The sequence below is a fragment of the Triticum dicoccoides genome, chromosome 3B (genome assembly GCF_002162155.2).
Source record: "Triticum dicoccoides isolate Atlit2015 ecotype Zavitan chromosome 3B, WEW_v2.0, whole genome shotgun sequence".
Taxonomy (NCBI): domain Eukaryota; kingdom Viridiplantae; phylum Streptophyta; class Magnoliopsida; order Poales; family Poaceae; genus Triticum; species Triticum dicoccoides.
The window spans coordinates 456528861-456553665 of record NC_041385.1 but is presented as its reverse complement, the minus strand read 5'-3'; the positions used below and the strand labels follow the sequence as shown (position 1 = coordinate 456553665).

Sequence of the window (24805 nt, the reverse complement as noted above, 5' to 3'; positions counted from 1 at the left end):
CCTCCAGATCCACCGCGCCTCTCCCCCTTGTTCCCCTCCGCATCCGGACGCCATGGCTCCGGCCTAACCACGGCCACCGAGGCCACCTCACCGCCCCACGGTGTCGCCAAGGGTCGCCGTCGTCCGCTCCTTCGTCTGGCGCAACCCGTTGGAGACCGGAACCACCGCAACACCCCCGACACCGTCGTCTTCCTCCTCTGCTCCGACAAACCCCGCCGCCGCTGTTCTTCATCTCCGGCGACGCCACTGCAGCTACTAAGCCACCCAAGGGCCATCTTGCGTGCCGCACGGTGAGCTCCCCATCTCCCGGCCATCTTCGTTAGCCCCCCTCGCGCACCGTAGCTGCCCCGTCGCCGTTGCCGTGAGCATGCCGCCGCGGATCGCCTCGCCACCGTGGCCATGGTCTCCGTCGTGCTCGCGTGAGCACGGCATCGTGTTCCTGGTGCTTCCAGGAACCCAACGCACACACGCACACGCCTTCCCGTGCCCCCTATCGTTGGATCCACGGACGCCCGAACTCCGGCGTCCGCTCCGCCGCTCGCCACCGCTATCTCCGGCTGCTTCCGGCCAAGCCTCCTCCACTGTTCGACGCGCCTCGACGCGCTCGTCAGTTCGGTCCCAAACAGGCCTCGTTCAAAAACCCCGAAGCGCGATCCCCGTCCGCGCCCGAACTGCAGCCCGCTGCGCTCGTCGCCGGCGACCATTCCGGCCACCCCCGCCACCGAGCTCCCTTCCATCGGACGCGGCGCAAAGAGGCCGTTCCAGATAGCCTGGCCACGCTCGATATGGTGCACCAGGGCGAAAACCCGAGCTGCTCCGGCGTTCGCCCCCGCGTATTGGCTCACTGGAGCCATCTCCGGCGCGTCTCCGGCCGACGCCGACGTGGCTTAGTGGGCCCCACCCCTGGGTCACTGCCAGTGGGCCATGGGGGCCCCGTTGACTGGGTTGACCCAGTCAACGTGCTGACTGGGTAGCCTAGTGACACTGACATGCGGGCCCCATGCCATAAAACAAATAAACACAAATATATAAACTGCTAATTAGTTAAGCTAATTAACTAAAACCTAATTAGTCACTGACTACTGGGCCCCACCCTCTAATTAACCTGTTTAGTTAGTCTAAAACCCCCTGTTATTGCCCCTGACAATGACATGTGGGTCCCACTGGACCCACATGTCTGGTTTGACTGGTCAACCGACCAGTTGACCTGCTGACATCACTCTGATGTCATGCCTGCGTCATCATTCACTGTTTTGGATAATGTTGGAATTAAATAAATAACTAAAATCAAAAAATGATTTAAATCTTTAGAAAATCATATCTTTTAATCCGTAACTCGGATGAAAATATTTTCAACATGAAAGTTGCTCAGAACGACGAGACGAATCCAGATACGCAGCCTGTTCGTCCGCCACACACCCCTAGCATACCGAACACGCAACTTTCCCCCTCCGGTACCTCTGCCCGAACACGCGAAACACCGGGATACTTTCTCGGATGTTTCGCCCCTTCGCCGATATCACCTACCACTACGTTAGGTCACCCCTAGCACCGCATATTGCCGCGTCCTGCTTTGTGTTACATTTGATTGCTCTGTTATTTATTGTGTTCCCCCTTCGTTACTTCTTTCCGGTAGACTCTGAGACCGGTGCCGATGTTCGTGTGTTCGACTACACCGAAGACGACCCCTCCTTCTTGCCAGAGCAACCAGGCAAGCCCCCCCCCCCTTGATCACCAGATATCGCCTATTCTCCTCTATACTGCTTGCATTAGAGTAGTGTAGCATGTTACTGCTTTCCGTTAATCCTATTCTGATGCATAGCCTGACATTGTCGCTACCTCTGTTGATACCTTACCTGCAATCCTAAATACTTAGTATAGGATGCTAGTTTATCATCATTGGCCCTACATTCTTGTCAGTCTGCCTTGCTATACTATTGGGCTGTGATCACTCGGGAGGTGATCACGGGTATATACTATACATACATACATACTATACAGATGGTGACTAAAGTCGGGTCAGCTCGATGAGTACCCGCAAGTGATTCTGATGAGGGGGCTGAAAGGACAGGTGGCTCCATCCCGGTAGAGGTGGGCCTGGGTTCTCGATGGCCCCCGACCGTTACCTTGAGTCGGAGCGACAGGGCAGGTTGAGACCACCTAGGAGACAGGTGGGCCTGGCCCTGTTCGGCGTTCGCGGATACTTAACACGCTTAACGAGATCTTGGTATTTGATCTGAGTCTGGCTATTGGCCTATACGCACTAACCAACTACGTGGGAAAGATATGGGCACTCGACGTCGTGGTATCAGCCGAAGCCTTCTTGATGTCAGCGACGGAGCGGCGCGCGCCGGATTTGACTGGAACGCGTGCTCTTGTATTAGGGAGGCTAGGTCTGCTTTCGGCCGCCCTCGCAACGTGCAGGTGTGCAATGGGCGATGGGCCCAAACCCCTGCGCGCATAGGATTTAGACCGGCGTGCTGACCTCTCTGTTGTGCCTAGGTGGGGATGCGACGTGTTGATCTTCCGAGGCCGGACATGACCCAGTAAAGTGTGTCCGGCCAAATGGGATCGAGCGTGTTGGGTTATGTGGTGCACCCCTGCAGGGAAGTTAATCTATTCGAATAGCCGTGATCTTCAGTAACAGGACGACTTGGAGTTGTACCTTGACCTTATGACAACTAGAACCGGACACTTAATAAAACACACCCTTCCAAGTGCCAGATACAACCCGGTGATCGCTTTTCCATAGGGCGACGAGGGGAGGATCGCCGGGTAGGATTATGCTATATGATGCTACTTGGAGGACTTCAATCTACTCTCTTCTACATGCTGCAAGACGGAGGCTGCCAGAAGCGTAGTCTTCGACAGGATTAGCTATCCCCCTCTTATTCTGGCATTCTGCAGTTCCGTCCACTGATATGGCCCTTTACACATATATTCGTGCATATGTAGTGTAGCTCCTTGCTTGCGAGTACTTTGGATGAGTACTCACGGTTGCTTTTCTCCCTCTTTTCCCCCTTTCCCTTCTACCTGGTTGTCGCAACCAGATGCTGGAGCCCTGGAGCCAGACGCCACCTTAGACGACGACTCCTACTACACTGGAGGTGCCTACTACTACATGCAGACCGCTGACGACGACCAGGAGTAGTTAGGAGGATCCCAGGCAGGAGGCATGCGCCTCTTTCGATCTGTATCCCAGTTTGTGCTAGCCTTCTTAAGGCAAACTTGTTTAACTTATGTCTGTACTCAGATATTGTTGCTTCCGCTGACTCGTCTATGATCGAGCACTTGTATTCGAGCCCTCGAGGCCCCTGGCTTGTATTATGATGCTTGTATGACTTATTTATGTTTTAGAGTTGTGTTGTGATATCTTCCCGTGAGTCCCTGATCTTGATCGTACACATTTGCGTGCATGATTAGTGTACGATTGAATCGGGGGCGTCACAAGTTGGTATCAGAGCCGACTGCCTGTAGGAATCCCCCTTCCACACTCCTTGGCCGAAGTTGAGTCTAGATATTACAAAATTGTTATACTAACATGGCTGTGCGGCCCATGGGCCCACGTCGCCATTGGGTGATATTAGGATCTTTTATTCCTCGACCTATACTCTGGGATTCTGATCTCTCTTCTACTCGGGTTAAACGATTTTTGCTAACTCTAACTCTAGGTTCTCGTAAATACTTTCTCCCGGAGAGTCCCCTTCATTCCAGATGATGGCCTGCTTCACTAGAAGATTCCGAAGATACTCTTCGATATTCTCTCAAGACTTTGTGTCCACCACTTTTGCTATTCCCGACCACCGATAAATCCTTATGGATAACTACTTACACTTGCCATTCATACGACCATCCCCTGTTGATCTTGTTATTACAAGATACCCCAAAGTTTTATCTATTGTTTCGAGAATACTTTGTGCCTAATGCCTTGCAGTTCCTTGTCGCCTGAATACACTTACAAATTAATCCTCACACTTATCGAGGATTTGTTTCTCCCTAGTTGTTCAAGTGTTTCACAAAATTCTTCGAAATGTTATCTGATTTTTGAGAATCCTCTGCAACACATGGCTCTAGAAATTCTTGTCTGCCAGCATTATGGTTAAATCCCAAATGCCTAGCATTATTCATTGACATCCTTTGCACTATCATTTTGAGACCGTTGATTCAATATGATGCGGTTGTTCGCAATCGTCAATCACAATTAGAATCCATCCTTCCGGCTCAGACGTCATTTTTGAACATGAGCTGGTTCTCGACCAATCAATTGCCGTCGGTTGTACCCCTAAGTCTATTCAGCTTATCCATTCTTAATCAGAGCGTTTGCTTCCGATCCTTCGATTTGGGATCATAATTCCTTTGCATTTGAGCTTCGAATTATTCAGATGATTCCACAACCGTTGCATTTGCATTCTTTCCTCTTCTGGTTGAGTACCGATACTCAAATCAGATCCTTTGTGGACCATCAAGTCCTTTGTTGGATTGTTATCCAACAGTGTCCTTCATAATTAATCACCTTGTGAGTTATTTCCCTAATACATAATACCATTGGTAAATCCTATACTTTGAATTGGCCAACCATGCTCTGCTTTCGAGCTGGTGATAATTACTCTCGAAGCTTGTGGTATATGTTTCTAAGATGCCCCGATGGGTTGAACCTATACCTTCTCTAAAACCGTGTGAACCCGAAAGTTTTCACGAGTCATACTCTTCTGGTGTTTTGCCAGGTAATATTTCAACACTACAACTTCATCGAAAGCGAGAAGTGAATGAAAGGGTATGCATTGGAGAGGTGGGGGTCGACCTTGAACTCTGCGTTCATGCCCATGGACCCGATGTGGAACTTATCATGGAAGCTTCTTGCCAAATATTTACTCATTCGAGTAATTCTTTCGGTGTCATTAAATTGGACCCCTTGTAGTTATGGTTTCGACCATATTGTTATTCTTTGTTCCCATTTCTCGGGCAAGTTTAAACATTTGTCTTCTGCGGATCAATACCCCAGTCCAACCTCTACTTTGATCCGTCTTCGAGTATTACCCCCCTGGTATCTCGAGATTATCTTGGAACTGCATAACTTCTTATGAGTTCTTCATCAAGTACTACATTCTCACCGATTACAGTTTTCATGGGCTCTGAGTTATTAAACACTCAAAGGCACCGATAACTGAACCGAGTCTGCACTACGGTTCAACAACTTTTGATAATCTTCTTTAAGTATGAGTTTGTACCCGATCACGTCATTTCTAGCTTGTTCAGCTACATCCTTACCGTGCTAATTTTAATTGTGCTACTTGGTCCTTCCCGGAGCACAAATTTTGATGGTGAGCTAATCTTACATCGATCTTCCTCGTCATATCATTTCACCTTGAACATCAAACTTGATTTCGAGTTTGTGTCGTACCCTTGGTTCCAATAACCTTTCGCTTCACCATTCATTTGACTTGATGTCATCGCCAATCGATTACATCTTGAAATCTCTCGACAAAGTGTGTTGTGATCATCATCAACCTTATGAGCTCTTCCAGGATATCAAATGAGTTCATGATGAGAAATACCATCCTTGCCCTCGATGATCTGCGTTATCACCGACCACTTTATTGCCTTCCCACCAACACAAGCTTTTTCGTGTTTGGTGTTATACCTTGAGTTCCTTGCTATCCAGTAATTGTTATTCTTTACCTTGGAACATTAACATCTCTTATGTCCTCAATGTTGTGAGAAATTCACCACCCTTAAGAATTCTTGATACCAGTGATACTTATTAACATCACCATTCTTTTCTTGGTCCCCGTGATGTTTCTAACCGGAATACCGACAAATGGTCTGTGATGTGTAAATTCTAAACTTCGAGCAACCCTCTTGCTTTGAAGTTATTGGTCTATAGTTTCATTCTATGACTATGGCTTATTGAACCACCATTCTGGCATTGGTCGTGCAACCCAACCCATATTTTGGGCGCACCTTTCAACCAACGTTTAATTGTGTATGTTTTCCTCGAGCATACTTCCTTATATCATTTGATCTGACAAATGTTATCTCCTAGTTCACATAATTGTGGAAATCCATCCTTTGGAAATTTTGATGAATTGTCGCTGAGTTCATCAGCCACCCCCTTGTCCTCTCCTTGGCTTAATGATGAACTATTGTTTTAGGAACCCGCTCCCATAGTTCATTTCCCAAGAATCTTGCAATGCCTTTTCATCGATTTGTGTTGCACCTTTTCTTCTCGGACATCCTGAGTCTGAGGTATTATGACACCAATCTGATCTGAATCTCGGTCAGATATGATGGTTGGGACAACTTTCCAGGAGTTATGTTGTTGGTCCCTTGATGACCCTGTAATATGATGTCATGCCTAGCACCCCTGGCTGGAGGACCTATCATTATAATATCTTTTGCAAGGATAACCATTCTTCCTAGAGGAAATTGAAAGACTTATTCTATATGTTGTTCCTGATGGGTCCTTTTAGTATCCAAAGTCCAACCTTTGCTTGAAGACCATGTCAATGCCATCTCGAAGCATGTCTGTGGTACTCTAATTTTCAATAAGAACATTTGAAGCACAATGCTAAATGTTTCTTGCTCAATTATCCGAACACCGTTGTATGGGTAATGTCATGAAATTTCTCTCCCCTTACCTAAAGTGTTTTCTACTTTATATCCTATCATGGATATCTTGCTCTGCTTGTCCTTGGGAAGGATATTCCCTGGATGTATGTGTTTAAACACATTTTCCTTCCCATTGTTCTGTTTAATCTGATAACCATATTTTCCATTTCATTGGTTGGTTTAATGTTTCTTGTTATCTATATGATCTCAGCAATAATATTCTCATGCATATGTAAACACCTCGGTGTACAACTCTGTCAGTAAGACCCTGTTACTATTGTTGATGACATTCCGGTAACGACCGATGGGTGATAACTTTGCCTATTGGTCCGCCTCATCCTAACGAGCAGGAAAATGGTTCTCTTCGTCCCTCGCCCTTGGTACCGCTGTTGTTGCCGACATAATCGACAGGCTACCCTCTGACCTGCCTTGCTATCATGTCCATGCAAGATGTCACCGCTCCTCTTACTTTTAACCCACATGGTGGGCCCATAACCTACAGTTCCACAGGATCGAAACCTGACTCTCCTGTACACCCCCTGTTTCCAAAGTTATTCCTCACGCTTGGCTTCGTATGTAATTCACGAGCCACCTTCCAGAGATCATCAATTCTGGGATGAAACACAATACTTATTCCCGTTGCTCTGAACCCCTTTCACACTTTGTTTCGGGCAATGAACGATTGTCTGTGTGCATGAAACTTCTTATGGTACCTTCTTACTTGTCTCTCAAGGTGTTTAATTTGTTCAACTCTAGATATACTCATGTGTTCATCCCTGGGATAACCCCAAATGAGTTCCCCTTATACCATTCTATCGTTTTAGAGCAGCCCCTTACCTATTTGTAAGTACGGCGGTATTTTCCAAAGAAAGGAGGACGACTTCATCATGATGACCGGGAGCAGAGAAATGAAGGCATCAACGTAATGGATTGACCTCTTTGAGAAGAGCAACCAGAACCGAGAACATTCATTAGAGTTTTGTAACCAGATCTCCCCCCTTACTCTCCCTCTTAAATCTCGGGACGAGATTTCTTGTAGTGGAGGAGAATTGTGACGCTCGGGTATTTAAGCTACAGTGAGCCTCTGCTAATGATGCCACGTCACCTCGATTACTGTTGCTAATCTCGTGTTAGTTCAAAACTGGTTCGAATTCAAATTCAAAATTAAGCAAACAATAAAAGTTTTCCAATATTAAAGCAAAAGTGTTAGGTGGATGCCAAATAATGCAGTGGTATTTATGGTGTAGAGGACACAATTTTACAAAATACCTAAATGCCCTAAAACTAAATAAAACAGAAAAGGGAAAATAAATAAAAGAAAGAAGTTACAACAAAAAAACAAAAAAAGGGGGGAAGCCCCCCTGGACTAGGCGGCCCAGCTCAAGCCGGCCACAGCCCCTGCCTCCCTGGGCCGCAACTAGCCTGGTCGGCCCAGCCGGCCCAGCTCCTCGCACCGCACCCCCCCTTCCTGTTCCTCGGACGCGCACCGCTACAGGGCGCGGTCGCCACCGGACCCGCTCGCCGGTGATGGGGGAGGATAAGGCCGCCACGGCCCCCTCTCGGCCTCATCAGATCCCCCTCCCCCCCCAGATATTTCTCCACCCCTCCAGATCCACCGTGCCTCTCCCCCTTGTTCCCCTCCGCATCCGGACGCCACCGACGCCATGGCTCCGGCCTAACCACGGCCACCAAGGCCACCTCACCGCCCCACGGTGTCGCCAAGGGCCGCCGTCGTCCGCTCCTTCGTCTGGCGCAACCCGTTGGAGACCGGAACCACCGCCAACGCCCCCGACACCACCGTCTTCCTCCTCTGCTCCGACAAACCCCGCCGCCACTCTTCTTCATCTCCGGCGACGCCACTGCAGCTACTAAGCCACCCAAGGGCCATCTTGCATGCCGCACGGTGAGCTCCCCATCTCCCGGCCAACTTCATTAGCCCCCCTCGCGCACCATAGCTGCCCCGTCGCCGTTGCCGTGAGCACGCCGCCGCGGATCGCCTCGCCACCGTGGCCATGGTCTCCGTCGTGCTCGCGTGAGCACGACATCGTGTTCCTGGTGCTTCCAGGAACCCAACGCACACACGCACACGCCTTCCCGTGCCCCCTATCGTTGGATCCACGGACGCCCGAACTCTGGCGTCCGCTCCGCCGCTCGCCACCGCTGTCTCCGGTTGCTTCCGGCCAAGCCTCCTCCACCGTTCGACGCGCCTCGACGCGCTCGTCAGTTCGATCCCAAACAGGCCTCGCTCAAAAACCCCGAAGCGCGATCCCCCTCCGCGCCCGAACTGCAGCCCGCTGCGCTCGTCGCCGTCGACCATTCCGGCCACCCCCGCCGCCGAGCTCCCCTCCATCGGACGCGGCGCGAAGAGGCCGTTCCAGATAGCCTGGCCACGCTCGATATGGTGCACCAGGGCGAAAACCCGAGCTGCTTCGGCGTTCGGCCGCCCCATTTTGGCTCACTGGAGCCATCTCCGGCGCGTCTCCGGCCGACGCCAACGTGGCTTAGTGGGCCCCACCCCTGGATCACTGCCAGTGGGCCATGGGGGCCCCGTTGACTGGGTTGACCCAGTCAACGTGCTGACTGGGTAGCCCAGTGACACTGACATGCGGGCCCCATGCCATAAAACAAATAAACACAAATATATAAACTGCTAATTAGTTAAGCTAATTAACTAAAACCTAATTAGTCACTGACTACTCGGCCCCACCCTCTAATTAACCTGTTTAGTTAGTCTAAAACCCCCTGTTAGTGCCCCTGACAATGACATGTGGGTCCCACTGGACCCACATGTCTGGTTTGACTGGTCAACCGACCAGTTGACCTGCTGACATCACTCTGATGTCATGCCTGCATCATCATTCACTGTTTTGGATAATGTTGGAATTAAATAAATAACTAAAATCAAAAAATGATTTAAATCTTTAGAAAATCATATCTTTTAATCCGTAACTCGGATGAAAATATTTTCAACATGAAAATTGCTCAGAACGACGAGACGAATCCAGATACGTAGCCCGTTCGTCCGCCACACACCCCTAGCATACCGAACACGCAACTTTCCCCCTCCGGTACCTCTGCCCGAACACGCGAAACACCGGGATAGTTTCTCGGATGTTTCCCCCCTTCGCCGATATCACCTACCACTACGTTAGGTCACCCCTAGCACCGCATATTGCCGTGTCCTGCTTTGTGTTACATTTGATTGCTCTGTTATTTATTGTGTTCCCCCTTCGTTACTTCTTTCCGGTAGACTCTGAGACCGGTGCCGATGTCCGTGTGTTCGACTACACCGAAGACGACCCCTCCTTCTTGCCAGAGCAACCAGGCAAGTCCCCCCTTGATCACCAGATATCGCCTATTCTCCTCTATACTGCTTGCATTAGAGTAGTGTAGCATGTTACTGCTTTCCGTTAATCCTATTCTGATGCATAGCCTGACATTGTTGCTACCTCTGTTGATACCTTACCTGCAATCCTAAATACTTAGTATAGGATGCTAGTTTATCATCATTGGCCCTACATTCTTGTCAGTCTGCCTTGCTATACTATTGGGCCGTGATCACTCGGGAGGTGATCACGGGTATATACTATACATACATACATACTATACAGATGGTGAATAAAGTCGGGTCAGCTCGATGAGTACCCGCAAGTGATTCTGATGAGGGGGCTGAAAGGACAGGTGGCTCCATCCCGGTAGAGGTGGGCCTGGGTTCCCGACGGCCCCCGACTGTTACCTTGAGGCGGAGCGACAGGGCAGGTTGAGACCACCTAGGAGACAGGTGGGCCTGGCCCTGTTCGGCGTTCGCGGATACTTAACACGCTTAACGAGATCTTGGTATTTGATCTGAGTCTGGCTATTGGCCTATACGCACTAACCAACTACATGGGAAAGATATGGGCACTCGACGTAGTGGTATCAGCCGAAGCCTTCTTGACGTCAGCGACGGAGCGGCGCGCGCCGGATTGGACTGGAACGCCTGCTCTTGTATTAGGGAGGCTAGGTCTGCTTCCGGCCGCCCTCGCAACGTGCAGGTGTGCAATGGGCGATGGGCCCAGACCCCTGCGCGCATAGGATTTTGACCGGCGTGCTGACCTCTCTGTTGTGCCTAGGTGGGGCTGCGACGTGTTGATCTTCCGAGGCCGGGCATGACCCAGTAAAGTGTGTCCGGCCAAATGGGATCGAGTGTGTTGGGTTATGTGGTGCACCCCCGCAGGGAAGTTAATCTATTCGAATAGCCGTGATCTTCGGTAACAGGACGACTTGGAGTTGTACCTTGACCTTATGACAACTAGAACCGGACACTTAATAAAACACACCCTTCCAAGTGCCAGATACAACCCGGTGATCGCTTTTCCACAGGGCGACGAGGAGAGGATCGCCGAGTAGGATTATGCTATACGATGCTACTTGGAGGACTTCAATCTACTCTCTTCTACATGCTGCAAGACGGAGGCTGCCAGAAGCGTAGTCTTCGACAGGATTAGCTATCCCCCTCTTATTCTGGCATTCTGCAGTTCAGTCCATTGATATGGCCCTTTACACATATATCCATGCATATGTAGTGTAGCTCCTTGCTTGCGAGTACTTTGGATGAGTACTCACGGTTGCTTTTCTCCCTCTTTTCCCCCTTTCCCTTCTACCTGGTTGTCGCAACCAGATGCTGGAGCCCTGGAGCCAGACGCCACCTTAGACGACGACTCCTACTACACTGGAGGTGCCTACTACTACGTGCAGACCGCTGACGGCGACCAGGAGTAGTTAGGAGGATCCCAGGAAGGAGGCCTGCGCCTCTTTCGATCTGTATCCCAGTTTGTGCTAGCCTTCTTAAGGCAAACTTGTTTAACTTATGTCTGTACTCAGATATTGTTGCTTCCGCTGACTCGTCTATGATCGAGCACTTGTATTCGAGCCCTCGAGGCCCCTGACTTGTATTATGATGCTTGTATGACTTATTTATGTTTTAGAGTTGTGTTGTGATATCTTCCCGTGAGTCCCTGATCTTGATCGTACACATTTGCGTGCATGATTAGTGTACGATTGAATCAGGGGCGTCACACCGTTGCTGCTGGGTCACCCCTTCGGGCCGTAGCGTGGCAGCCCACGGTCCACTCCGTCGTTCCCGCGCGTTGACTCTCGTGGTATGCGCCGCGCCGCCTCCCTCGGTGCGGGAACACCACTGTCTGTGCCGGTATTCGTCACAATGTCGGGTTCCTCGCCTACTTTGAGCACCGCCACCGTACTACTAACCTAGCTGTTGCCCCCGCCGTTAGGCCGCCGCCGCCGCTCTTCTTCAGTCGCTGCCACTTCTACCTTTGTAGCCGCCGCCGCCCGTCCACCCCCTTCATCTTCGTCTAAGCACCAACCGATCGCCAGCGTCGCCGTCTACCCCGACCACTTCGTCTACTCTGACCATCGTTGGTGACATCGGCCTCGCGCCGATGGAACGCCGCAATCGTCGTCGAGTTCTTCTTTGGTGGCCTCTCCGACTTCTCCGACATGGCGTACAGCTCGTGCAGGTCCCCATCTCCGCATGCCTGGTGCTGGCAACACCGATGCGTGCCCTCATCCACGACGTGTCCCCGGGTCTGGCTAGCCTGGTCGGCGCTTCGTTAACTTCGTCTTCGTCCATCTACGCATGCACGGTGCTGGCAACACCGATGCGTGCCTTCATCTACAACGTGTCCCCAGGTTTGGGACACCTGATGCGACGCCTCGTCAACACCATCCTCCTTCCGGTGCACCACTACCTCGACACCACTGCGCCCATGACTAACTCGGTGCCTCCTTGCTCCCGCAACTCCACAGCGACTCCCTTGACACCGGCTACCCTGACTCGACATCGACCGCGGCATTCTTCGCACGACTACCTCGACCACGGCTACACCACCCTACGCTCTCGGCTACCTCGACATCGGCACAAAGGGTTGTCATCCGCGTGAGCAACTCGCCGGCTTCCTCTACAGCCAACGTGTCCGCAACGCGACACCGTCCGCGACGCTCCTGCTATGACTGCGAGGGGATGTCAACTCGTCGGTTGCTATTCTCTCTAGTCTGACCGTCTGCGACGCTCCTATTGTTTGCAACGCTACTGCTACGACTGCGGGGATATATTTGATAGTAGAGATTGCTCAAGACTAGATAGAGTTATTTCCATCTTATATCTAGGAGGTGTCTTGCCCTCCAAGTCTTGTACTCAATATATACTCACCCTTGAGGGTCAATAATACAACCATCATATTCCGCAACTATTCCACCTATCTCTCTATCACTTCTAAGTTCTAACAAAGTATATCCTAGCTATTGTGGGAGCTAGCCAGCTAGGTTCAGAGCAAGTGACACGAGCTACAAAGATAAAACCGGAAAAGAACTATAGATACTTTAGCCACATATAAGAGCAACTCCAACGGGCCGACCCAAACGGACGGCGATTTCGTCCGCTTTTTGTCTGTTTGGGTCGGCCGCCCGCCCGGCGTCCATCCTGTTTTTCATATGGGTCGGCAGAGCGCCCAACGCGCCGACCCATATGTGCAGGCGTGGCCGGCTGGCCGCCCAATTTTGCATTGCATTCAACATATTGTGAAATGAAAATTTAACAAACAAAATAGTCTGCCCAAATAAATAGTATAGTTTACAGGCCAAATAAAAATAAAAATGTTTCACATAGTTTTACGAACGAATAAAAGTAGATACATCTATTGGTTGCCAACATGAGTCCACGTATGCTCAACCAAATCATTTTGCAGTTGCACGTGAGTTTCCCAATCACGCATGTCTTCATGAAACTGAATGAACTGCTCAAATGTTGCCGCTACTCCATGCTCAGGCACAACATTCTCACCCTAAAACTGAAAGCCTTGATCGTACAGATGTTCCGGGCGCTCGTCTTCTACGATCATATTGTGCATGATCACACAAGTAGTCATCACCTCCCATAGTTTCTGCGTGCTCCAAGTATTAGCAGGATACCGAACGATGCCCCATCGAGATTGCAAAACACCAAAGGCACGCTCGACATCCTTTCTAGCACTCTCTTGCTCTTGGACAAATCTTTTCCTTTTCTCTCCAACAGGGTCAGGTATTGTCTTTACAATAGTGGTCCACTGAGGATAGATACCGTCACCCAAATAGTACCCTTTGTCGTAGTTGTGGCCGTTGACAGTAAAGTTCATCGGTGGGTTGTTGCCTTCGGCAAGCCTAGCAAACACCGGCGAGCGCTGAAGCACGTTGATATCATTGTGTGATCCAGCCATGCCAAAGAAAGAGTGCCAGATCCAGAGATCTTGAGACGCCACGGCCTCTAGTGTGACAGTGCAAGCCCTGACATGTCCCTTATACTGCCCTTGCCAAGTAGAAGGGCAGTTCTTCCACTCCCAGTGCATGCAGTCTATGCTGCCAAGCATCCCCGGGAAGCCCCTGCTAGCATTCATTGCCAACAAACGGGCTGTATCTGCAGCTGTCGGCTCTCTCAAGTACTCAGGGCCAAACACAGCAATCACAGCCTTGCAGAACTTATACAGGGACTCTAGGCACGTAGACTCGCTCATACAGACGTACTCGTCAATGAGATCACCGGGCACTCCGTATGCAAGCATTCGAATGGCGGCAGTGCATTTCTGATAAGAGGAGAAACCAATCTTGCCGACAGCATCCTCTTTGCACTCGAAGTAGTCATCATAGCCGACCACTCCCTCTAATACGGTTGAAAACATGCCTACTCATACGGAATCGACGGCGGAATTGGTGATGTTTGAACAACGGGTTTGTTGTATCAAAGTAGTCCTTCCAAAGAAGGAAATGCCCGCTCTCTCGGTTACGATTCAACGCCGGAAGGTGGCCCGGAATGGAGCCACGGAACAACGGTCGCTGGTTGTTGAGGTGGTGATGGACCAACACGACATCCAATATCTCCTCCTCGTCGTCGGACGATGAATCGTCGGAGTCGCAAATGAAATTGTGGAAAAAGAACTCGTCAGCGGAGTCCATTTTCGTACCTTGGCAAACTGTCGAACAGCTTGCAGGCATCGAAGAAGGAGACGGCCGGCGAGGGGAGACGCGGCGCCCACAGACCAGCTAGCTGCCCGACCGGCGTCCGACGAGTGTGACGGCGTCCGACGAGCGTGTCGGTCGTATGTGGCGGGGGCGGCGAGGCGTCTTCTTGGTCGCGGGCGGCTGTGCGGTGGGGGAAGCGGCGGCGGGAACTAGTTTGCTCCCCGACGGCGGCGGGCGACTGGGGACAGGGGCGGCATTGCTGGGCGGATGTGGAGGCGGCGGCAGCTGGAGGTCGCCGCAAAAATGGGCGGCGGCAACGGTGACGGAGGAGGCGGGGGGCGAGGGTTGCTTGTTGGCCGGGGGGAGGGAGGCCAATGTGCCACAAACCAGCGGGCCTGGAAACGCGACCGTGCGCGCGTCCGTCGCGCGTCCGCGCCGACGCAAATCAGGCTAAAAAATGGGCCGGGAATGGATCGCCGCGGACAAAAAACGGACGCGCGTCCATTTGAATCGGCGCGTTGGGCCGCATTTTCTGTTCGCGCCGACCCAAACGGACAGTCGCGAACGAAATGGGTCGCCCCATTGAAGTTCCTCAAGTCAGAGCCCCTCGTGCAGTGGTAACTTGGCTGGCATATTCATGACGACTTCTTTCAAGGGAATACGCACCACGCAAGTAAGATAGTACACCATTTTTAAAAGAGAAAAGGTAAGATAGTACAGACCGACACTCATACCACGAGACGAGATAGATGCCCACGTTATTAGGCCACGTTATTAGGTGAGACTCCTTTCTTTAGGAAACTAGGCCAGACACGGAGGTAGCGTTTTTCGTGCCGTTCCCACTAGCCAGCCAAAAGTAGCTCCAAATACGGATACCAATACCACCAGCAGAAGCGAATCAATCTATGGTTGAGTTGGTTAGGTGAACAGTGGTATCCTTAACTCACCAGGGTTTAAATCCTGGTGCTCGCATTATTCCTGATATGATGGCTCAGTCTCTCGGAGGTGCTCATAGGGGTAGGGTGTGCGTGTGTGCGTTCATAGGGATGAGTGTATGCGCGTGTATATGAGCGCTTGTGTCTGTACTGATGCTTAAAAAAAAATACCACCCGCAGAAAAAGAGATCCAGATTTATAAAAGAAGTTAGAGGGGAATCCAGCCATAGAATATCTGGTTGAAATAACAAACCGATGCACGATAGCCATCAGAGATGACCACACACGGGTACATGTATGAACAGATGACACTGACTCAACCATTATAGAAGACGGGAAAATATGAGTGCTCCGAGCTATTAGATGATACGCTGCTACGGGGCTGCATGGTGCGTCAGATCTCACACAAAGGGTTACACATGGCCCCTTCGAACATTTACGTCTTGCCCCTGGAATGTAACATGTCTTGGCAAAAATGGTCTATAAGATTATTCAGATCGCCCCCAAAAGAAAAGCTGGCATCTTGCAGCCTTCAGGGCGCCATCAAAATTTCTAGTACAGAATGCAATGCCCTATGATCACTGGAACATAAGCACTTCAAAAGAATGGAAGCACTTGTAGTACGGAATACAAAATTTTAGGTTGCATGAAGAACCCATTTTCCATTCATTTGAAGACCAACTAAATTTGCAGCCTTCAGGTCGCCATCAAGACTATAGAAGACATTCCATTGTGAAGCTTGAAGACCAACTAAATTAAAGACCATAGTTATTGAGCAGCACTGTAATCGCAACGAGAGGAACATGGCTGAGTCAGTGGTCACCTAGAAGCAGCACATGATCGATATTCATGCGTCCATGATACCCATGTGGACCGCATACGAAAGCGATATTTGGTGTAAATTTCTTGCCTCCATCTTCTCTTTCTCTCTCTGGGGCAAAAGTTTTTTTTTTCGAAACTCTCTGGGGCAAAAGTAGCCAACCCTGCATTCGGTAGACCGTGGCGACACGCAGCGAATCCACCGAACAAGGATGGGAGAGGATTACAGCCCAGCACAGACGAAGGGAAGAGACACGCAGATGCACACGCGTGCCAACCAACAAAATACCGAGAAGACCTCGCCGCCGCCGCACCGAGATTGCTGCTCTTCCGCCGTGACGACAGCCGCTGGAGATGAAGCAAAGGGCCAGCGCAACTCTCAGGCTCCGGTCTTCCTATCTTGTCCAGATCAGGCCAGTGGTTTTCTGGGTCAGAGAAAGTTACTAGTACTCAAGATCACACACTGAAAGCAGTATACGTAAATTCCTAGACGAGCAGGCGCACTCATCACCTCCGTGGTCATAAACAAACAAATGGATAGTAGCTCAGGACACAATACTGGTCACGAGATGGACGGACAGAAACCCCACTAAAAGAGCCCCGCAAAAGGCTGCATAAGGAGCCTACTCCCCTGTCTGTCATCACCTCCAGCCAGAAAAGATGCCTAGGCTCTTCTTCTACCCAGTAGCCCTTCTTCTTCCCTTGCTCTCCACTCTGCTCTGCTCCTGTGCGTCCCCATGGCAGAGAAGCACAGGCACATCTCTGCAAGTAGATCGTGAGAAAGTCTTGCTCGTCTCACCAGACACCACCTTCTCCTGCGGCTTCTACCCGTCCGGGAACGGCACCAACGCCTTCTACTTCTCCATCTGGTTCACGCATGCCACCGACAAGACCGTCGTCTGGACAGCGAATCCTCGCTTCCCGGTGAACGCCCAGGGCTCCAGGATATCCCTGAACCGTGAGGGCAACCTGGTCCTCACCGACTTCAATGATTCCACAGCATGGGAGAGCAAGACAGGCTGGGGCAAGCACACAACAGTGGCTCTCCTCGACACCGGGAACCTCGTGATCAACGACTCGGCCGGTAAGACCGTATGGCAGAGCTTCGATTTGCCCACCAACACCTTGCTCCCGACGCAGCATCTGACGAGAGCAAACAAGTTGGTCTCCCAGTCAGATAGTTACCATGTCCTCTATTTCGACAATGACAACGTCCTACGCCTCCTGTACAATGGACCGGACATCACAAGCATATACTGGCCAAGCCCTGATTACAATGCACTCCAGAACGGCCGGACTAGGTTCAACAGCAGCAAGCTCGCAGTCCTGGACCGCGAGGGCAAGTTCTTGTCAAGTGATGGGTTCAAGATGATAGCCTCGGATTCAGGTTTGGGGATCCAGAGAAGGATCACCATCGACTATGATGGGAACTTCAGAATGTACAGTTTGAATGCATCAAGTGGAAACTGGAGTATCACAGGGCAGGGTGTGCAGCAGATGTGTTATGTGCATGGATTGTGTGGAAAGAATGGAATTTGTGAGTACTCACCAGCAGGCCGCCCCAGATGCACTTGTCCTCCAGGATATAAGATGGTTGATCCCGAGAACTGGGACAGAGGCTGCAAGCCAACATTCAGCATCCAATGCGGGCAACCACAGGAGGATTTTCAATTCGTCAAGGTTCCTCATGGTGACTTTTATGGCTTCGATCTCACTTCCAACAAGTCAATCTCCCTCGAAGAATGCAGGCGGATTTGCTTGGAGAGCTGCATGTGCATATCTTTCACATACAAAGCTGGAGAGGGTTTATGTTACACTAAAAATGTGCTCTACAACGGCCAGGTCTATCCATATTTCCTGGGAGACAACTACTTCAAACTTCCTAAGAGTGTCAGTTCAACATCTCCAGCCGCCAATCATCCTGGTATTACCTGCAGTCCGGAGAGATCCAAGGTTATGGTAGTGTCTGCAGATGCATACATAAAAAACTCTGACCACATAAGCTGGGCATACCTCTACATCTTTGCTGCTATATTAGGGGCAGTTGAATTGTTTTTTATCATGACAGGATGGTACGTCCTTTTCAAAATGCACAACATACCCAAGTCCATGGAGGAAGGTTACAAGATGATAACAAGCCAGTTCAGGAGGTTTACGTACCGTGAGTTGGTTGAAGCAACAGGGAAGTTCAAAGAAGAGCTAGGGAAGGGTGGCAATGGAGTAGTTTACAGAGGAATACTCGGAGACAAGAAGGTTGTGGCAGTAAAGAAGCTTACAGATGTTAGAAAAGGTGAAGAGGAATTTTGGGCAGAAGTAACTCTCATTGGGAGGATCAACCACATGAATTTGGTACGAATGTATGGGTTTTGCTCAGAAGGCCAACACAGGTTATTAGTCTACGAGTTTGTGGAGAATGAGTCATTGGACAGATACCTTTTTGATGGCAGAGGCACTGAAAGACTGCTCTCATGGGGTCAGCGGTTCAAGATTGCCTTGGGGACAGCAAGAGGCCTTGCTTACCTGCATCATGAATGTCTCGAATGGATTGTCCATTGTGATGTAAAGCCAGAAAACATACTGCTGACACGAGAATTCGAAGCCAAGATAGCAGACTTTGGACTATCCAAGCTCTCTCAGAGAGATAGTTCTAGCTTAAATTTCACTCAAATGAGAGGCACAACGGGCTATATGGCACCAGAATGGGTGATGAATTTGCCAATTGATGCAAAGGTAGATGTTTACAGCTTCGGAGTTGTGCTTCTAGAGATTGTCACTGGGAGTAGGGTTTCCAGTGGGGTGACAGCATACGAAGATGAGATGGGCTTGATGCAAATTCCCAGTGGGGCAACAGAAGGCGGAGAAGAGATGGGGTTCATGCAATTTGTTCAGGCGGTGAAACAGATGCTCGCCAATGGGGCTGACCTGGATATAGTGGATGCTAGACTGAAAGGGCATTTCAATCACAAGCAAGCAACAGTTATGGTGAAGATAGCTATTTCATGCCTTGATGAAAGAAGCAAGAGGCCAACAATGGAACAAATTGCCAGAAATCTCATGGAATGTGACGATGAAGATTATCATCCTGCATACTTTTGATGGCATTTTACCAGAAGCATGAAAGCAAGCTAAACAAGGCATCAGAAGAGAAAAAAAACAGCTATGCCATTTTCTATGCAGTGTATACCTTCTGTTATGAATTGGAAAGATTAGATCCATTCTCCAGATTTTCTGCCTTCCTGATTTAAATTGTGGTTGGTATCCTCACAGGTTGCAAGGCTGGTAGGCGGGGAGTTAGGTGCAGCGCAGTATTTTCTTTTATGTTTGTATGACATATTTTACTCAACATGCTATAACTGTTTTGATAATGGTCGGTTCAAATTGGATCAGTGAGTTCGATAATGCGTTACGTTATTCAAATTGTGTCTGGTACAAATTATTTATAATGCTAAAAGAGTTAGAGGTCGGTTCATTGAGCTCTGCAAGTAGTAGTTCCTAGATATGGATCTCTAGAGCAGCGCATCATGTTCTTCCATACCGGTTGCTTTTACTTTACAGCTTCATAAGCCAGTAGCCAGGGAACATGATGTAAAGTCTCATGCACTTAGCCAAGATTAGCAGTGCCAAACTTTGTTTTGTTATGCTGTCTAACACTAGTGGACCGCCAGGTTTATGCAAACTGACTTACCCCCTGTACCGATCCTGCACTCTATATATAAACACTATGCAGTATAGGCTGTTGTAATGTTGCGGCACATAATAAACCATGTCGGTACTATGCAGTATAGGCTACCAGAGATGGGGCAAGGGATGTCATGAAGGTCTGTGAGAATGTTGTAATGTGTGAGACCTAAGTTCTTGAATTATGTGTCATTTTCGGATATTTTGGCCTTTTGAACATATGAAGTGGCTTACAAAATTCTTGACCTAAGTGACTTGTACCATATTTTGATGGCTTAATGCTGCTAGCTAAATGCTTCCAAAAGATGGAAGTGCCCAGAAATTATTGAAAATTTTCTAAAAATGAACAATGCCCTTGTATTCAGTCTGGGAAAATTTCAAGAAGTTTTTTCGAACAGGAAAAAAAACTACAAGCAAACTTCAAATTCGGGAGCATTTTGGGTCAAAATTGGCCAAAAAAAGGTTTCCAGAAAAAAATCAAAAAAATCTCATAAATATCCAATCTGGGAAGTTTCAAGAAGTTTTGCCAAACATAAAAAAAAAACTAGAAGCAAAATTCAAAATCAGGAGCATTTAGGGACAAAATCTGGTCAAAAAAAAGTTTCCAAAAAAATCTCAAATATCTACACTGCTCTTATATTCAATCTAGGAAAGTTTCAAGAAGTTTTGCCGGAAAAAAAAAATCAAATTCAGAAGCATGGGTAGCATGGCGGCTGACTGGGCTGTTGACCAGTCAGAAACAGTTAAAAACCAGCCAAGGGTTGTTCCTTGTCCAGTTTTGAAAGTTTGAGGTTGTAAAATAGACGGTTTCGTAGTTCAGAATTGTATATTAGATTTTGAGCGAGAAAGGCCCGAAAGTGGCAACCAAGAGGGGGTTGATGCACACTTGTCAAGGTCCAACGAGGGTGCAATGCCACACCTCCTCTCTACTTGTCAGGATGCCACTCACACTTCTTTTTTGTCTTCTTGGCGGTGGCACGAACGGTACGGCCACATCATCTTCGATTCACTCCGGCAGACGGCACGTCAGTAGATGGTTCGAGGCCTACCACCTCTGTGACACCCGCATCCTCACCAAGCAGCCACGCTCGACTTTCCTGGAGAAGTTAAAGTTCAGAGCAGAGCGTGAGCGTGCTCTGGATTTGGTCCATGGCGACCTCTCTGGCCCAGTCCACCAGCAGGTCCCGACAGCAAACGTTTCTTCCTTGTCTACGACCACAACCGCTTCAGTGGCTAGTGTTATTGGCGGCAAAAAGAGCGAAGCACCGATGGCGATTAAGCGCTTCTAGGAGGCTGTAGAACTCGGAAAGTAGCAGCAAGTTCCGAGAGCTACTAACCGACTAGGGCGGTGAGTTCATGTCGGTCGAATTCAGCGAATATTGTGCAGATCAAGGTGTGTAGAGGCATCACTCTGCGTCATACTCACCGCAGCAAAACGACGTCGTCGAGCAGCGGCGGAATCAAACCACCGTGGCGACAGCACGCAGTCTACTCAAGCAAAGCAGCATGCCTACGAAGTTTTGGGGCGAGACGGTCTCTACGGCCGTCTTTCTCCTGAACTATGCGCTGGCAAAAGCCCTCGACGGAAAGACGCCGTCCGAAGTTTGGCATGGCAGCCAGGAACCCGATGGTGAGCTTTCTTTGCACATTCAGTTGTCTGACTTTCATGAAAAAAGTGAAGTCATTCCAAGGTCGAAAGACTGCAGCAAAACCATCGTCTTCATCGGCTACAAATCAGGCTCGAAGACATACAAGATGTTCGTTCTTGTGTCACAACGTGTGCACGTTGCACTCACTGGCACACTGGCAAGTTCAGCTGATATCTCAGCGCAGGTGTTGAGCACACCTAAACCAGCAATGATGGGGAAAGGGGGTGCAGAGCACAGCAGCGGGTAGACACCGGATTACCTCGCAGCAGCGGTGTCGAATTTGTCCTTCCTGAAGTACACTGAGATTCACATAGGTTGGCTTTTTAAAGAACACTGAGCTACATGTTGTGGTAGTCTTGCTTCAAGACTACCCCCTCTTCTTCACTGTTAAACATCTTCTTCTCTGATGAATCTTCTTCATTGGCAGCAGAGGAACACCATTTCTTATCATCTCAGCCAGCTAACTCAATCTCTGGTTAAGATTGCACATACGTTTGGATATGTTATTCTTCAGCATCCATCCTCTTCCCCTATTCTTCCATGTTTTGCTGCAGCTCACTCTCAAAGAGGCAAAAATGCTAGACTTACGAACAGCTGCTACATAACCTACGTAATTTGCTGAAGCGCTAATCAAACCAGACCCCCCTGATTTCTAGGGTGGGCCCGTGCCCTCAACTAATGTCCAATCAATAGCTGCCAAATCAACAATTACGTAGGATACATAAGACTCCCTACGTAGGTGTAGCATTGCTCCTCAAAGAGGACACCAAGAACTGGAATGGATCAACAGGACTGCGATACCACCTAAAACAGCACAAGGTTGTGGAGGAGAAACTCCACCTTGCTGCTACAAAGTGTACAACACACGTGTTGAAGGAACTACTTCAACGTGTTTCCCTAGATATCGTTCTAGAGGTAAAGATAACACATATGGCAGCAGGAGTTCAATCCAAAACTCGTGGAACACAAGATCTAGTCCAAAACCTTAGATAATAACACCAAGTTCTGTTCAGAATAGTGGGTACATAGTCTCCACTACAAAATCAGAGGGCTTTGTGAAACCTTCACACCTCAACTTAGCTAGAAGACCTAAAAAAATTACTTTAACGTTCCAGCTTATCCAGACTGGAATACAAGTATGTCGAAGAAGTCAAAATGAGTTTGCCTACTGATATTTTTTCTTTATTGTCCCTCGTCAATCTATTTCGTTTGACCAAGTGTATCGAAAAAAATTACTTAAAGCTTCCAGCTTATCCACAATGGAATACAAGTTTGTAGAAGAAGTCAAAATGGGTTTGCCTGCTGATATTTTTTCTTTATTGTCCCTCGTCAATCTATTTCGGTTGACCATGTGTATCGACGACCATTTCAGTGCAGCTCGCGCAGCTCCAGATCATCGAGCGGGTAGGAGCGATCCATGACATGGCAGGGAACATTGGCATTGTTTTTATTTGGGCCCGATAAATCATGTTAAAGTCCCCTGGTACCTGCAAGCTGCCTCCTTGCAGTGCAGTAAATTGTGCCTTCTATCATTTGATTACTTCTACATTCATCCAATGTTCCTTTCGTGTGTTACTCTAGTTCAAAGAGCATTAAAATTTTAAATTTTCTTTAGGATACAATTGCAGTTGAGTTGCACAGGAAAGTTTCTCTAACTCGGAAGTAAAAATATTAGTTCTTGCTTCCAAATTCAAACAGAATAACACAATGTTTCCTACTCCCCGTTCTTATATTATGGGATGGAGGTAGTAGTTGTTATGATAACTTGCTAAGATTTGGTGCAGTTACTATTCTAGCAAAGTGTTGCATACAAAGGCTATATACCTTTATCTGCAACAAATTTACAGAAACATCCCATAGCTATCGGCGTTTTGTCTTGCAAATAGAATGGTTTGTTAGACAAAGGTACAGTAAAAAAACACAGTATTGAAAGAAATAACTGCAAAAAGATTAAATAGCCATTTCTTGTATGTCTTATCTTGAAACTTATCACAAGATAAGTAAGAACCTAATACAAAAACTACTGAGATGATAAGCCAAAACTTGAATTTAAGGCAATCTTCTCATGGCAATAGCGATTCTCTTTCCAACTTCATTTGCTGGCCTGTTAGATAAATCACATATTTCTCCTAGCATGATAGATATGCAACCATATTGTTCCAACCTTCTGTTGCTAGAAAAGGTTGCACATATCTGCCAAAGGCTAGAAAAACGAAACATCATTAAATCATGTCATAAGAAATCTGCACCTTCCATTGTGTGGTGCAATGTTTTCAGTTTTCACATGTAATTTCCCTTCACTCTTTGAAAATAAAATACACATCTTCCTAACCATATTTATAATGCTCAATAGGCATCACTTAAGCTGAATCGCTATGCTGCAGTATGAGTAGTTTTCTTAATCAACCCAAATGAGAAAGACATTCTGCTGGTACAAAAGCTGGGAAGGACCTTAAGCTTTATTTATTTATTTTTGAAAATACGCAGGAGACCTGCATATCTTTTCATTAATTACAAGCAAACAGTTATACTTATGACCCACCATAAGGCGCAACACCCTTCTACAATCTTCTGTTTTTTGGGGGAACCTTGAGAATGTAGTCAGAGGCATTAGTTTGTTTCGCAATAAGGTCTAAAGGTTGTACTCCCTTAGATAGCCTCATGCCCCACCTACACATGGTGATACATTATTTCATTTACCTCATACAAGTTACAACCCTCACTACCTGGTTTGCAAATATCAGATTATAATTACACAGTTCATTCAGAAAGAGCTGCCGGTGCAGTGCTCTGCGAGTCATATAGGAAGTACTAAAGCACCTGCCAACAAACAGTGCTGAAAATTTGCAGCTAGTTTCTTGCATCAAGAAGAAAAAATAACTGGTGTTCCTCAACACATATTTACTTACCTAGCTAAAGCCAATCCTGGTGGTAGCTCAAGACAGCTCAAACTGGTTCAAACAGTAACAAAGCAAGTGGAGGATTATGATTGGTAATAGCGGTTGAAGCATAAGTAATGCTACATCTACAAAAGGTTACCTAATTTTTTTACAAACAAGCTGATGTGGAGGATTATGATTGGTAATAGGGGTTGAAGGGGCCCACCCAGTTCAATTCGCGCGC

At 48.4% G+C, this 24805-nt stretch overlaps 1 protein-coding gene across 1 annotated transcript; it reads left to right on the top strand.

Moving 5' to 3' along the window:
- The first annotated feature begins 16989 nt into the window (after nucleotides 1–16989).
- LOC119276502 (putative receptor protein kinase ZmPK1) lies at nucleotides 16990–19749 on the top strand. The gene has a single exon (XM_037557572.1). It carries the CDS (start codon nucleotides 17016–17018, stop codon nucleotides 19449–19451), a length of 2436 nt encoding a protein of 811 aa, XP_037413469.1. The 5' UTR covers nucleotides 16990–17015; the 3' UTR covers nucleotides 19452–19749.
- The last annotated feature ends 5056 nt before the right edge of the window (nucleotides 19750–24805 follow it).

Coding starts and splice junctions, on each gene's coding strand:
- LOC119276502 (XM_037557572.1), top strand. CDS start 17,016: ATGCCTAGGCTCTTCTTCTACCCAGTAGCCCTTCTTCTTCCCTTGCTC.